General features: G+C 41.8%; 1 protein-coding gene across 2 annotated transcripts in view; it reads right to left on the minus strand.

Annotated features, from left to right (window-relative positions):
• The window catches only part of UBN2 (ubinuclein 2), a 265,262-nt gene extending 252,160 nt beyond the window's left edge, over window positions 1–13,102 (minus strand). Inside the window, exons 1-3 of one of the 2 annotated variants that reach the window (XM_053721336.1) lie at window positions 12,725–13,102; window positions 3,347–3,439; window positions 2,507–2,608 (exon numbers count right to left, since the gene is read on the minus strand). In XM_053721336.1, coding sequence (XP_053577311.1) covers window positions 2,507–2,608; window positions 3,347–3,439; window positions 12,725–13,006 — 477 coding nt within the window. In that variant the 5' untranslated portion in view covers window positions 13,007–13,102. The remainder of the gene's footprint in view (window positions 1–2,506; window positions 2,609–3,346; window positions 3,440–12,724) is intronic. The other variant, XM_053721337.1, reaches the window with a different exon arrangement.
• Window positions 13,103–14,148: the final 1,046 nt, after the last annotated feature.

A 14,148-nucleotide genomic window follows, 5' to 3' on the forward strand; every position in this document is an offset into this window, starting at 1 on the left:
TGCAAAGAAAGGTGGCTATATTGGTCACTGATTTGTTTTTGTTTTTGAATGTCAGAAAAGTATATTTGTGAATGTTGATATGTTATATTGGTTTCACTGGTAAAAATAAATAATTGAAATGGGTATATATTTGTTTTTTGTTAAGTTGCCTAATAATTATGCACAGTAATAGTCACCTGCACACACAGATATCCCCCTAAAATAGCTAAAACTAAAAACTACTTCCAAAAATATTCAGCTTTGATATTAATGAGTTTTTTGGGTTCATTGAGAACATGGTTGTTGTTCAATAATAAAATTAATCCTCAATAATACAACTTGCCTAATAATTCTGCACTCCCTGTATATATGTCACTAGTATAAGTAACTCTGCCCTGGGTACCAGCAATACATTTATACAGGGCAGAAAAAAGCCGTCTATATATGTCACTAGTATAAGTAACTCTGCCCTGGGTACCAGCAATACAGGGCAGAAACAAGCCATCTATATATGTCACTAGTATAAGTAACTATGCCCTGGGTACCAGTAATTCATTTATACAGGGCAGAAAGCAGCCGTCTATATATGTCACTAGTATAAGTAACTCTGCCCTGGGTACCAGCAATACATTTATACAGGGCAGAAACAAGTCGTCTATATATGTCACTAGTGTAACTCTGCCCTGGGTACCAGCAATACAGGGCAGAAACAAGCCGTCTATATATGTCACTAGTATAAGTAACTATGCCCGGGGTACCAGTAATTCATTTATACAGGGCAGAAACAAGCCGTCTATATATGTCACTAGTATAAGTAACTCTGCCCTGGGTACCAGCAATACATTTATACAGGGCAGAAACAAGCCGTCTATATATGTCACTAGTATAAGTAACTCTGCCCTGGGTACCAGCAATACATTTATACAGGGTAGAAACAAGCCGTCTATATATGTCACTAGTATAAGTAACTCTGCCCTGGGTACCAGCAATACATTTAGACAGGGTAGAAACAAGCCGTCTATATATGTCACTAGTATAAGTAACTCTGCCCTGGGTACCAGCAAAACATTTATACAGGGCAGAAACAAGCCGTCTATATATGTCACTAGTATAAGTAACTCTGTCCTGGGTACCAGCAATACATTTATACAGGGCAGAAACAAGCCGTCTATATATGTCACTAGTATAAGTAACTCTGTCCTGGGTACCAGCAATACATTTATACAGGGCAGAAACAAGCCGTCTATATATGTCACTAGTATGAGTAACTCTGCCCTGGGTACCAGCAATACAGGGCAGAAACAAGCCGTCTATATATGTCACTAGTATAAGTAACTCTGCCCTGGGTACCAGCAATACATTTATACAGGGCAGAAAGCAGCCGTCTATATATGTCACTAGTATAAGTAACTCTGCCCTGGGTAGAAGCAATACATTTATACAGGGCAGAAACAAGCTGTCTATATATGTCACTAGTATAAGTGTAACTCTGCCCTGGGTACCAGCAATACATTTATACAGGGCATAAACAAGCCGTCTATATATCTCACTAGTATAAGTAACTCTGCCCTGGGTACCAGCAATACATTTATACAGGGCAGAAACAAGCCGTCTATATATGTCACTAGTATAAGCAACTCTGCCCTGGGTACCAGCAATATATTTATACAGGGCAGAAACAAGCCATCTATATATGTCACTAGTATAAGTAACTCTGCCCTGGGTACCAGCAATACATTTATAAAGGGCAGAAACAAGCCGTCTATATATGTCACTAGTATAAGTAACTCTGCCCTGGGTACCAGCAATACATTTATACAGGGCAGAAACAAGCCGTCTATATATGTCACTAGTATAAGTAACTCTGCCCTGGGTACCAGCAATACATTTATACAGGGCAGAAACAAGCCGTCTATATATGTCACTAGTATAAGCAACTCTGCCCTGGGTACCAGCAATATATTTATACAGGGCAGAAACAAGCCGTCTATATATATGTCACTAGTATAAGTAACTCTGCCCTGGGTACCAGCAATATATTTATACAGGGCAGAAACAAGCCGTCTATATATATGTCACTAGTATAAGTAACTCTGCCCTGGGTACCAGCAATACATTTATACAGGGCAGAAACAAGCCGTCTATATATGTCACTAGTATAAGTAACTCTGCCCTGGGTACCAGCAATACATTTATACAGGGCAGAAACAAGCCGTCTATATATGTCACTAGTATACGTAACTCTGCCCTGGGTACCAGCAATACATTTATACAGGGCAGAAACAAGCCGTCTATATATGTCACTAGTATAAGCAACTCTGCCCTGGGTACCAGCAATAAATTTATAGAGGGCAGAAAGAAGCCGTCTATATATGTCACTAGTATAACTATAATTGTAACTCTGCGCTGGGTACAAGCAATAGATTTATTTAATGACAAGTGATCCAGGGCTCACTTCCAGGTCTGTAGCATTTATAGCACAGATGGGAAATAACCTGAGGCTTTCACGCTTGTGTCTTCAACTCACCGCCTCAGAATTATCAATAAACGGGTCAGTCTCATCATAACCATAACCAATGTCAATCAGGTCTTGCATGCGATCCTTCCGGTGACGGTGAGTTTTTTGGCCCTGGTTTACAAAGAGAAAGGATAATAAAATGGAGCATAAATCAGGAGAAACGGATGGAAATTTGAGAATAGCGGATAAAGCACAATATTAATAGCAAGTATTTGCTGATACAGTGCATGTCAGCAAGGGCACAGACGTATGCTTTTATTAATACAAACAGTAATGAAAATACCTAGGTAACAATATTCTATTTATACCTACAATGTCTCGGCCATTGAAAACTCACTTTTAACCATATATTAAACACAAATGTATATATATATATATATATATATATATATATATATATATATATATATATATATATATATATATATATATATATATATATATATATATATATATATTCTCCTCAGGACCTGATTTCACTGACTACTCAGCATTTAGGTAAAATGAGCCAATATTAAAATGTTTATTGCACAAATTATTATTAAATACATCTTATGTTAAATTATGCAAATAATGTGCGCTTTACACATAAGAAAATCTTATAATATTACAAGGTATTACACTGACCAAGCAGCTACTGCACAATGACACCCGGCTGGCACATTTGTCTGTTGAAAACACAGATTTTGCTTTAAATGTATTCACGTAGCAGTCACTCTGATTATCGTATAAATAAATGACCTACGTATATTCTGGCTTTCAGCATTCGCTTATCAGAAATCCAACCTCTGACTTTATGCTCTAATAAAGGGTTTATAAAAAGCACAAACACAAACCGGTCATACATACATATTTAGCTTCAAATTTCTTGGCCAGATTTTCCACTTGCAGCCTCTCGCGTTCCTCATCGTTGAAGGGATCATCTGAATGGGGAGGTTTTGCCTAAAAGGAGAATATTAGTTATTTTACAAGTCCTATGCATTATTGTATTGTTTGCTACGGTTTTTCAGGCCCCTATTCGGTAATGTTACTAGGTCCCTATATGTACATATAGTTTACTGAAAAGGGACGAACTAGAGGGTGTTATTTCTGCACTATGGAGGCTCTCCGTGTATAATACACAAAAAGGGGGTTAAACACAAAGCCCTGCAGCTGGTGATCGGAGAGGCTGTACAACTGCTGACTGGCTCACTCTGTTTAAAGCTCTATACAAGCTGTTCTCTGCAGCTCCTAAACAGACGTTTATATGTGAGTTTAAGACAGAAGTGGAGCCTTAAAGAGAAATTAACACAAAATGTGTGATAGAATGATGCGGTCAACGTAAAGATTAGTCTGAGAATAACATGTAGATGTAATTTTTAAAGTTTCATTAGTTGTTTAAAACTTTACACTTATATTGTCAATATTTAGTGTCTAGAAAACAAAGGGAGCTGCCATGTTGTAACTTAGGTTACTTTCCCTGCTGTGGCCAATTAGGGACAGTTATAAATAGGTCACTAGTGGGGGACCAGCCCAAACCTTAGGAAAATGTCCCTTTAAACCAATATCAGGTAAATTCAGGTGCACACTTGTAGGACCTCCCTTTCCAGGGTCCTGGTTAATACAGCAAAATAGAACACACAGGTGGCACACAATATGAGGCAACAGCGCCTTTATTGAGCAACGTTTCGGGGCTCCTGCACCTTTATCAAGCTACAGGTCAGCCAATGGCTGTGCGGGATATAACCGTGGTCTGCACCTCCATTTATAACAGGAACTGAAAAGCTCATCATTTCAGAATTGGATTACAGAAAAAAGGGACAAAATAAATTATACAAGTATATTGCAAAGGTTTTTATATATATACACATTATTTTATAACATCTCAAAATGTTCAATGTCCTTTAACAGTGCAAAAAAATTGTATTCTTTAATGAAGAACACGCAATTTTTCCTCTAGAGACTGTACCTTTAGGGGGACATGAAACCCATATTTTTCTCTCACGCGATTAAAATAGAACATACAAACTTAAACAACTTTCCAATTTACTTAATTGCTTAATTCTCTTAGTATCATTTGTTGAAGGAGCAGCAATGCACTACTGAGAGCTAGCTGAGCACATTGGGTGAGCCAATGACAGACTAAAGCCCAGCTCATTGCAGCTCCTGAGCCTACCTATGTATGCTTTTCAACAAAGGATACCAAGACAACAAAGCTAGGCATTGTATTTCATCTGAGTTCACAGCTTCTAAGCAGCTCCAGCACATCATCCCTGTGCACTTTTGCATTCTACCAAAAAAACAATAGATATAGATACAGCCATAGAAGGAATTGTGGGTGGGGGTTTAGATCTTTACAATTCAGAAACTAAAAAGAAAGGGTTAATGATGAGGCACTGCAGTATAAATTTGCAGGTAAAGTAATTAAAGTACATATTATATTTTGTCTCTATACCAACTTGTTTTATGTCCCTTTAAGGTCAACTGCAGCATTATTACGCACTATACCTATAACACAGGAGATTTGTCCTCACAAGCAGTGTCACCAAGTCACATTATCACATACATAGCTAGAATGCTACAGGCACTCTGACAGCAGTGCTGTATATATTGCTGTCAGATGGCTATAGACAAATGCACGCTCCTGAGCTCACTTGGGATTTCTCTTTAACAAAAGATAACAAGAGAACTATACAAAATTGATAATAGAATGAAATAGGAAAGTGGAATAAAACTGTAGTCCTTTAAAGCGGAGATCATTTCGGGTAAACATTTGTATTGTAGAAAAAAAAGGTGGTTGTAATCAAGCGCTAAGATATCCCTAAGCTGTGCACAATGGGGGTCCTAACTAACCCCAAAGGAAGTAATTGAGAGTGATGTGTACAGCGCCAAAGGCTAAGGGATAGAGAGTGAAAGTTCAATAAGGGCACTCAAAGGTGTAGATAATGTCAACTATGTATATAAAAAGTGGTCGTGACAGTATCAACAATGTAGGAGGATGTACATCAAGTTTAAAATCTATCAACAATAATTTTATTACAGAAATACACATACAAATACAATTTAAAATTTAATTTAAAATGTATATAAAACAGTAAGAATTATGTTAAATTCATGGATCCATGATAAGACGAAAAATGATGACAGGTTAATAGAAAAACCTATGATAATAAATAGGCAGACTTGATTGGTATGCAATATGGCAATGGTTTGCAGGGACCGATGATAATGTTCCAAAGGTGTACACAATGTGTGAAATAATGAAATCAAATAATAAATGACAAAATGATGAATGATGGTATCAATTGATAATTCTAATAACAAGGTGGCACAAGCTGTGCAAAAATGAAAAAGTGGTGAAAAATGAAAAAATGAAATAAGATGAAAAATAATGTAGAAAAAAATATGTATATATAAAAAATGGTGATAAAAAGTGACACAATTGATGTTGAACAAACCAAAAAAATGGATAAAATAAACGTTAATCAAAAATAGTGAACATCATGGTGATGTTCAACAAATGTTAGTGATGATCATAAAAAAAAGAGTGAAAAAACCAAATGTAATCCAAATGAATAAAGTCAATTAAACCAGAAAAAACCTTAAATGTTGATGGTGATGATCCCTAGGTGAATCCCTGGCAGCGATCAGCTGCAAATTCAATGTCCTAAAACGTCCCTGTAAAAAAATTAAAACATAGCGTAATATGTCCACAGAAGAGTAATATCCTTGGAGTAATTCTTACTAGTGGGTCAACGCGTTTCGGCCCTATGACACAGGCCTTTATCAAGACTGGTAAGATAGTCCTAATGGTGCCTTTAAATACCCTTATTTTAATGGGCGTTTCTGTGATCCTAATCTAAACCGGAAGTTTAGCACCGGATGTTGTTAAGGTTATGACCTACTCATTAGCATCATATTTTAAGATATATCATAAAATATCAATATTATATCTCAAGGAGTATTGCTTTATATGCACTCCAAAAGCAAACCGATAGTGTTTGTTTTAGATTTAATCATTGCTCATCAGCCGATCAGAGGCTGTAGTTACGTGCCTTCTGCGTTCATGGTTTGTTTACACCATGTGACTAAGGCAGCCAATGGATGGCTTTCTAGACCGGCTTTTTTTGCTAATACCTTAGAAGCATAGTTGCCATGCCAATCATAGAGTGTATACCTCATGTGCTGTTAGCAGCCAATGACCGGCTACATATGACGAATTACTTCTAATACCAGTGATTCAATGCGTGTTTTAAATGCATATAAAGAGCAAAAATTTTGTGATAGTAATTGCATATGGTCATACTATATTACATTGTGTTTGGTACCTTCCTAAGTAACAGATTCTCTGGCTAAATAGATCATCTATTACATTTTAGAACTCGAGATGTAAAGAAAGCAAATGCTTATTATAAAAACCGCAAGTGCTTATTTAAAAGACAAATGTTTCTAGTTAAATGTTATACATACAAAAGAAACAAAAATACCATATAAATGTATATAGATCCACACTGGAGGAGCAATATATGTTATATGGGCAAAGATGTAGAACAATAGTTGATTTCAACTTCAAAGGCAAATTGATTTATAAATACCTAAAGTGATTAGATATGCATTGACACGAAGGGGGATGACATATTCTAATGCTAGCAACTTCAGAGACATATAAAGCTGTGAATCCCTAAAATGAATGGGCATGGACAGAGAGGGAGATGGTGTAATGCGATCTAATGTGACTAGAAGGAGAGGATAGGGTACCTCTAAATGGTGCTAAGGCTGTGCTGATAAAAATAAAAATGAACTTAAATTAAGAACCATTAATAAAATGAAAACGTTAAAATGGCTGTTGATATTGCATAAAATTAAAAATCGCATAAAACCTAGCAGGTGAGACCTGATTGGACTAAAATGTATAATAAGGTACTCAAAAGCATATTTAAATGCTATAAGAATGTTAATCCAAAAGGATACCTCTAGTATAGATGAGTGGCTAGCACATTATTTCATCTTGAGTTTCAAATGATGGACATAGCGGGAGTCCTGTTACAAGTAAATAACTCCAGTAGGGGTGACTGTTCATATACACTCCTAGAGGGTTAGAAAGAATAAGGAATATAAGTCCGACTGAGGGCTGACTGCTAATACATAAGTATATTAACCTAAAAGAGGTGATCAGGAAGCTGGTTACCTGATATATGTCTAGTAATTACCTTAGCTAATGACCTAATGTATGTCTAGTGCATAAAAGATATAATATAACCAGTCTAATTGACAATTTTATCTGACTAAAGGCTTAATGGGAATATTTTAACCCAAAAGAAGAACACAAGGCTAAATGCCTGTATAATCTAGTACATGGCTTGGAATAGGGTGTAATACCCAAGCTAACGGCATAATAGTGACCTACAAGTGATAAGGTACTAAAAGTAAAATAGGTATAATGGAGGGTGCCTGGTAGTTGTATATACGTGATACAACTTAGGAATACGTGGAAGGCTCTGATGTTAAATCTAAGATGTATATCCGTATAGAGAGCTAATAGGGGTCATAGAAAGAACCAATAAAAGTCACGACCGGCAAGTGGTCAGTCCTAGATGTGGACCCATACAAAATGGATAGGGAGTACTAAAACTTAATCTGAAGGGGGACCAAGGGAATAATGCTGTAACTTTTGGTAACAAGATAGCTCACAAAGACCTGATGTTGTATATAGGTGTTGAAAAAATATATATTGTAAGCCATGACTACCTTTATATCATCAATGGGGACATGTGGTAGGGGGTACATAAAAAAGGGGAAATTAAATTATCTCAGGATGTTCATGGAGGTAACCTGAATCTATCAACAGACCTGGGGAAAATAGATTCATAAATCTAGGAGGTGGGAAAGGTCCTCTCTATTGTTTAAACCTTTCGGATGTAAGCAATCTAGTAGAAAGATCCATTTGGACTCTGAGAAGGCTCTTTTCAAAGTCGCCACCTCTCCAGTTTTTTGTAACTTTTTGTATGCCAATAAATTTCTTATCTTGTATATTGCCTTTATGTTTAGTTGTAAAGTGTTTATATAATTGTGTCCATGTTCAGTTTTTCAATCAACAGTATGTGTTCTCTTAGCCTGTTTTTGAGGCTTCTTGATGTTTGGCAACATAATGGAGACCACATGAACGTAACTACAGCCCCTGATCGGCTGATGAGCCGGCCCTATGATTAAATTTAAAACGAACACTAATATCGGTTTGCTTTTGGAGTGCATATAGAGCAATACTCCTTGAGATATAATATTGATATTTTATGACATATCTTAAAATATGATGCTAATGAGTAGGTCATAACCTTAACAACACCCGGTGCTAAACTTCCGGTTTAGATTAGGATCACAGAAACGCCCATTAAAATAAGGGTATTTAAAGGCACCATTAGGACTATCTTACCAGTCTTGATAAAGGCCTGTGTCATAGGGCCGAAACGTGTTGACCCACTGGTAAGAATTACTCCAAGGATATTACTCTTCTGTGGACATATTACGCTAGGTTTTAATTTTTTTACAGGGACGTTTTAGGACATTGAATTTGCAGCTGATCGCTGCCAGGGATTCGCATAGGGATCATCACAATTTAAGTTTTTTTCTGGATTAATTGACTTTATTCATTTGGATTACAACATTTGGTCTTTTCACTCTTTTTTATGATCATCACTAACATTTGTTGAACATCACCATGATTTTCACTATTTTTGATTAACGTTTATTTTATCCATTTTTTTGGTTTGTTCAACATCAATTGTGTCACTTTTTATCACCATTTTTTATATATACATATTTTTTCTACATTATTTTCCATTTTTCACCACTTTTTCATTTTTGCACAGCTTGTGCCACCTTGTTCTAATTTATCAATTGATATCATCATCATTTTTTTATTTATTATTTGATTTCATTATTTCACACATTGTGTAAACCTTTGGAACATTATCATCGGTCCCTGCAAACCATTGCCATATTGCATACCAATCAAGTCTACCTATTTATTATCATAGGCTTTTCGTCTTATCATGGATCCATGAATTTAACATAATTCTTACTGTTTTATATACATTTTAAATTGTATTTATGTGTATTTCTGTAATAAAATTATTGTTGATAGATTTTAAACTTGATGTACATCCTCATACATTGTTGATACTGTCACAACCACTTTTTATATACATAGTTGACATTATCTACACCTTTGAGTGCCCTTATTGAACTTTCACTCTCTATCCCTTAGCCTTTGGCGCTGTACACATCACTGTCAAACATTTGTATTGTGTTACTATAGAACAAATCAGCCAAGTCAACATTTTTTTAAAACACAAGGACATGAAACCTAATGTTATTCTTTCATGAGCAGCAATTCTAAGCAACTTTCTAATTCATTCCTATTATCATTTTTTCTTCGCTCTCGTGGTATCTTTATTTGAAAAAGTAGGGATGTAAACTTAGGCACTGGCCCATTTTTGGTTCAGAACCTGGGTAGCGCTTGTCGATTGGTGGCTACTGCAATTATTTCATTGACAGCCAAACACCACCCACCATTTGCTTTCTTTGGAGGAGTCCACAGAAAACACGCTAGCCACTGTCATTATGTTAGTATAAAGTGCATTGTTTAGCAGTTATCTCATAAAGCCAATTAGTGAAGGATATGTAGCAGAGTTAGCCTTGAGAAATAAGCAAGGAACAGTTTAAGTTCTAGGAATTAGAAATTGCTCAATTTTCAGAGCTAAATTACATTAAAAGGGGGCAAAATAAATAATGAGAAGTATATTGCAAAGCGGTTTAATTATGTATAACCAAACATTGTAAATAAACATCTGAAGGTGTTTAGAGCCCATTTGAAGAGAAGACCATGAAAACATCTATTCCCTTTGATGACATTTAATCCTCCTCCAATAGCAATATGATGGTTATTCTGCAGTATGCCCACTGGTGTTGCTACAATTCAAAGAGTCACGTCTATCAGTAAACTCCAAGATCAGCAGCACATCCTCATGTACAGTGCCCTCCACTAATATTATTGACACCCCTATGAATTCATATGATCTCACCTCCTTGTCTCTCCCCACTGTCCCCGGGTCTCACCTCCTTGTCTCTCCCCACTGTCCCCGGGTCTCACCTCCTTGTCTCTCCCCACTGTCCCCGGGTCTCACCTCCTTGTCTCTCCCCACTGTCCCCGGGTCTCACCTCCTTGTCTCTCCCCACTGTCCCCGGGTCTCACCTCCTTGTCTCTCCCCACTGTCCCCGGGTCTCACCTCCTTGTCTCTCCCCACTGTCCCCGGGTCTCACCTCCTTGTCTCTCCCCACTGTCCCCGGGTCTCACCTCCTTGTCTCTCCCCACTGTCCCCGGGTCTCACCTCCTTGTCTCTCCCCACTGTCCCCGGGTCTCACCTCCTTGTCTCTCCCCACTGTCCCCGGGTCTCACCTCCTTGTCTCTCCCCACTGTCCCCGGGTCTCACCTCCTTGTCTCTCCCCACTGTCCCCGGGTCTCACCTCCTTGTCTCTCCCCACTGTCCCCGGGTCTCACCTCCTTGTCTCTCCCCACTGTCCCCGGGTCTCACCTCCTTGTCTCTCCCCACTGTCCCCGGGTCTCACCTCCTTGTCTCTCCCCACTGTCCCCGGGTCTCACCTCCTTGTCTCTCCCCACTGTCCCCGGGTCTCACCTCCTTGTCTCTCCCCACTGTCCCCGGGTCTCACCTCCTTGTCTCTCCCCCCTGTCCCCGGGTCTCACCTCCTTGTCTCTCCCCCCTGTCCCCGGGTCTCACCTCCTTGTCTCTCCCCCCTGTCCCCGGGTCTCACCTCCTTGTCTCTCCCCACTGTCCCCGGGTCTCACCTCCTTGTCTCTCCCCCCTGTCCCCGGGTCTCACCTCCTTGTCTCTCCCCCCTGTCCCCGGGTCTCACCTCCTTGTCTCTCCCCCCTGTCCCCGGGTCTCACCTCCTTGTCTCTCCCCCCTGTCCCCGGGTCTCACCTCCTTGTCTCTCCCCCCTGTCCCCGGGTCTCACCTCCTTGTCTCTCCCCCCTGTCCCCGGGTCTCACCTCCTTGTCTCTCCCCCCTGTCCCCGGATCTCACCTCCTTGTCTCTCCCCCCTGTCCCCGGATCTCACCTCCTTGTCTCTCCCCCCTGTCCCCGGATCTCACCTCCTTGTCTCTCCCCCCTGTCCCCGGGTCTCACCTCCTTGTCTCTCCCCCCTGTCCCCGGATCTCACCTCCTTGTCTCTCCCCCCTGTCCCCAGATCTCACCTCCTTGTCTCTCCCCCCTGTCCCCAGATCTCACCTCCTTGTCTCTCCCTCCTGTCCCCAGATCTCACCTCCTTGTCTCTCCCCCCTGTCCCCAGATCTCACCTCCTTGTCTCTCCCCTCTGTCCCCAGATCTCACCTCCTTGTCTCTCCCCTCTGTCCCCAGATCTCACCTCCTTGTCTCTCCCCCCTGTCCCCAGATCCCACCTCCTTGTCTCTCCCCCTGTCCCCAGATCCCACCTCCTTGTCTCTCCCCCCTGTCCCCAGATCTCACCTCCTTGGATCTCCCCACTGTCCCCAGATCTCACCTCCTTGTCTCTCCCCACTGTCCCCAGATCTCACCTCCTTGTCTCTGCCCACTGTCCCCAGATCTCACCTCCTTGTCTCTGCCCACTGTCCCCAGATCTCACCTCCTTGTCTCTCCCCACTGTCCCTAGATCTCACCTCCTTGTCTCTCCCCACTGTCCCCAGATCTCACCTCCTTGTCTCTCCCCACTGTCCCCAGATCTCACCTCCTTGTCTCTCCCCACTGTCCCCAGATCTCACCTCCTTGTCTCTCCCCACTGTCCCCAGATCTCACCTCCTTGTCTCTCCCCACTGTCCCCAGATCTCACCTCCTTGTCTCTCCCCACTGTCCCCAGATCTCACCTCCTTGTCTCTCCCCACTGTCCCCAGATCTCACCTCCTTGTCTCTCCCCACTGTCCCCAGATCTCACCTCCTTGTCTCTCCCCACTGTCCCCAGATCTCACCTCCTTGTCTCTCCCCACTGTCCCCAGATCTCACCTCCTTGTCTCTCCCCACTGTCCCCAGATCTCACCTCCTTGTCTCTCCCCACTGTCCCCAGATCTCACCTCCTTGTCTCTCCCCCTGTCCCCAGATCTCACCTCCTTGTCTCACCCCCCTGCCCCCAGGTCTCACCTCCTTGTCTCTCCCCCCTGTCCCCACCTCCTTGTCTCACCTCCCTGTCCCCTGATCTCACCTCCTTGTCCCTCGGTGTCACCTCCTTGTCCCTCGGTCTCACTTCCTTTCCCTGCGGCCGCCGCTGTCCCCTGCCATCACCGTTCAGCAGCTCTAGGTAATTGAACTCGGGGCATGTCTGGTCGGTGGGGTCTGGCAGGGAGATGTGCAGGCGCACTGTCGGGTTCCGGTCCCCGGTATCCCCACTGGGTGTCTCGGGCGGCGGTGCTAGACCTGCCCCCTCTACTGCCCCCGGCTTGATGGGGCACAGACTGACAAAGGGCACCCTACGCGGCTCGGCCATACTATCACTAACCTAACTCCGGCTCCCCCCGCGGGCCGCCATCACGGGGACAGCATAAATAATAACAGGCCGCAAACCGACACGCATGCGCATGACGGGAGCGCGCCCCAATGTGCAAAGGACGCCAGACGTGCGCGCTTACAGTGTCAGCGGGCACGAGGTTGCCAGGGCAACGACTCTAAGACCCACGCTGCTGAGTAGCGACTGTAGCGGTAGGAAGTCTGCACATGCGCACAACACAAACCACGCTCTAGTGTTTATATTGTATCCAGCAGCACGAGGCCACCTGTCACCTCACTAGTGACATCATACTGTGTGTCACCTCACTAGTGACATCATTCTGTGTCACTTCACTAGTGACATCATACTGTGTGTCACTTCACTTAGTTGTGACATCATACTGTGTCACCTCACTATTGACATCATACTGTTTGTCACTTCACTTGTGACATCATACTGTGTCACCTCACTATTGACATCATACTGTGTCACCTCACTATTGACATCATACTGTTTGTCACCTCACTAGTGACATCACCCTGTGTCACCTCACTAGTGACACACTGTGTGTCATCTCACTAACGACACAAGTGACATATCGTGTCTTTTTACTAGTGACATACTGTGTGTCACCTCACAAGTGACATGATATGTCCTCTTAATAGTTACATATTGTGTGTCATCTCACGTGTCATATTGTGTCTTCTTACTAGTGACATACTGTGTGTCACCTCACTGGTGGTGACATAGGGGCCAATTTATGAAAGTGTAGACCGACATGATCCGCTGTAGCGATCATGTCCACCCTGCATCGCTAAATGCCAACAGCATATTGTGTCGGCATCTATCATTGCACAAGCAGTTCTGGGGAACTATTTGTGCAATGCCGTCCCCTGCAGATTCGCAGCCAATCGGCCGCTAGCAAGGGGTGTCAATCAACCCGATCGTATGAGATCAGAGCAAGCTGACGAGTTTAGGAGCAGCGGTCGTAAGACTGCTGCTTCTTAACTCCTGTTTCTGGTGAGCCTGAAGGCTCGTGCAAAACAGCTGCATCAAGCTCCATTCGGTGCTTGATGAATCGGCCCCATAATGTGTCTTCTTACTAGTGACATACTATGCATCATCTCACTGGTGGTGACAAA

Source organism: Bombina bombina, chromosome 7, assembly GCF_027579735.1.
Source record: "Bombina bombina isolate aBomBom1 chromosome 7, aBomBom1.pri, whole genome shotgun sequence".
In the NCBI taxonomy this organism is placed as follows: Eukaryota; Metazoa; Chordata; class Amphibia; order Anura; family Bombinatoridae; genus Bombina; species Bombina bombina.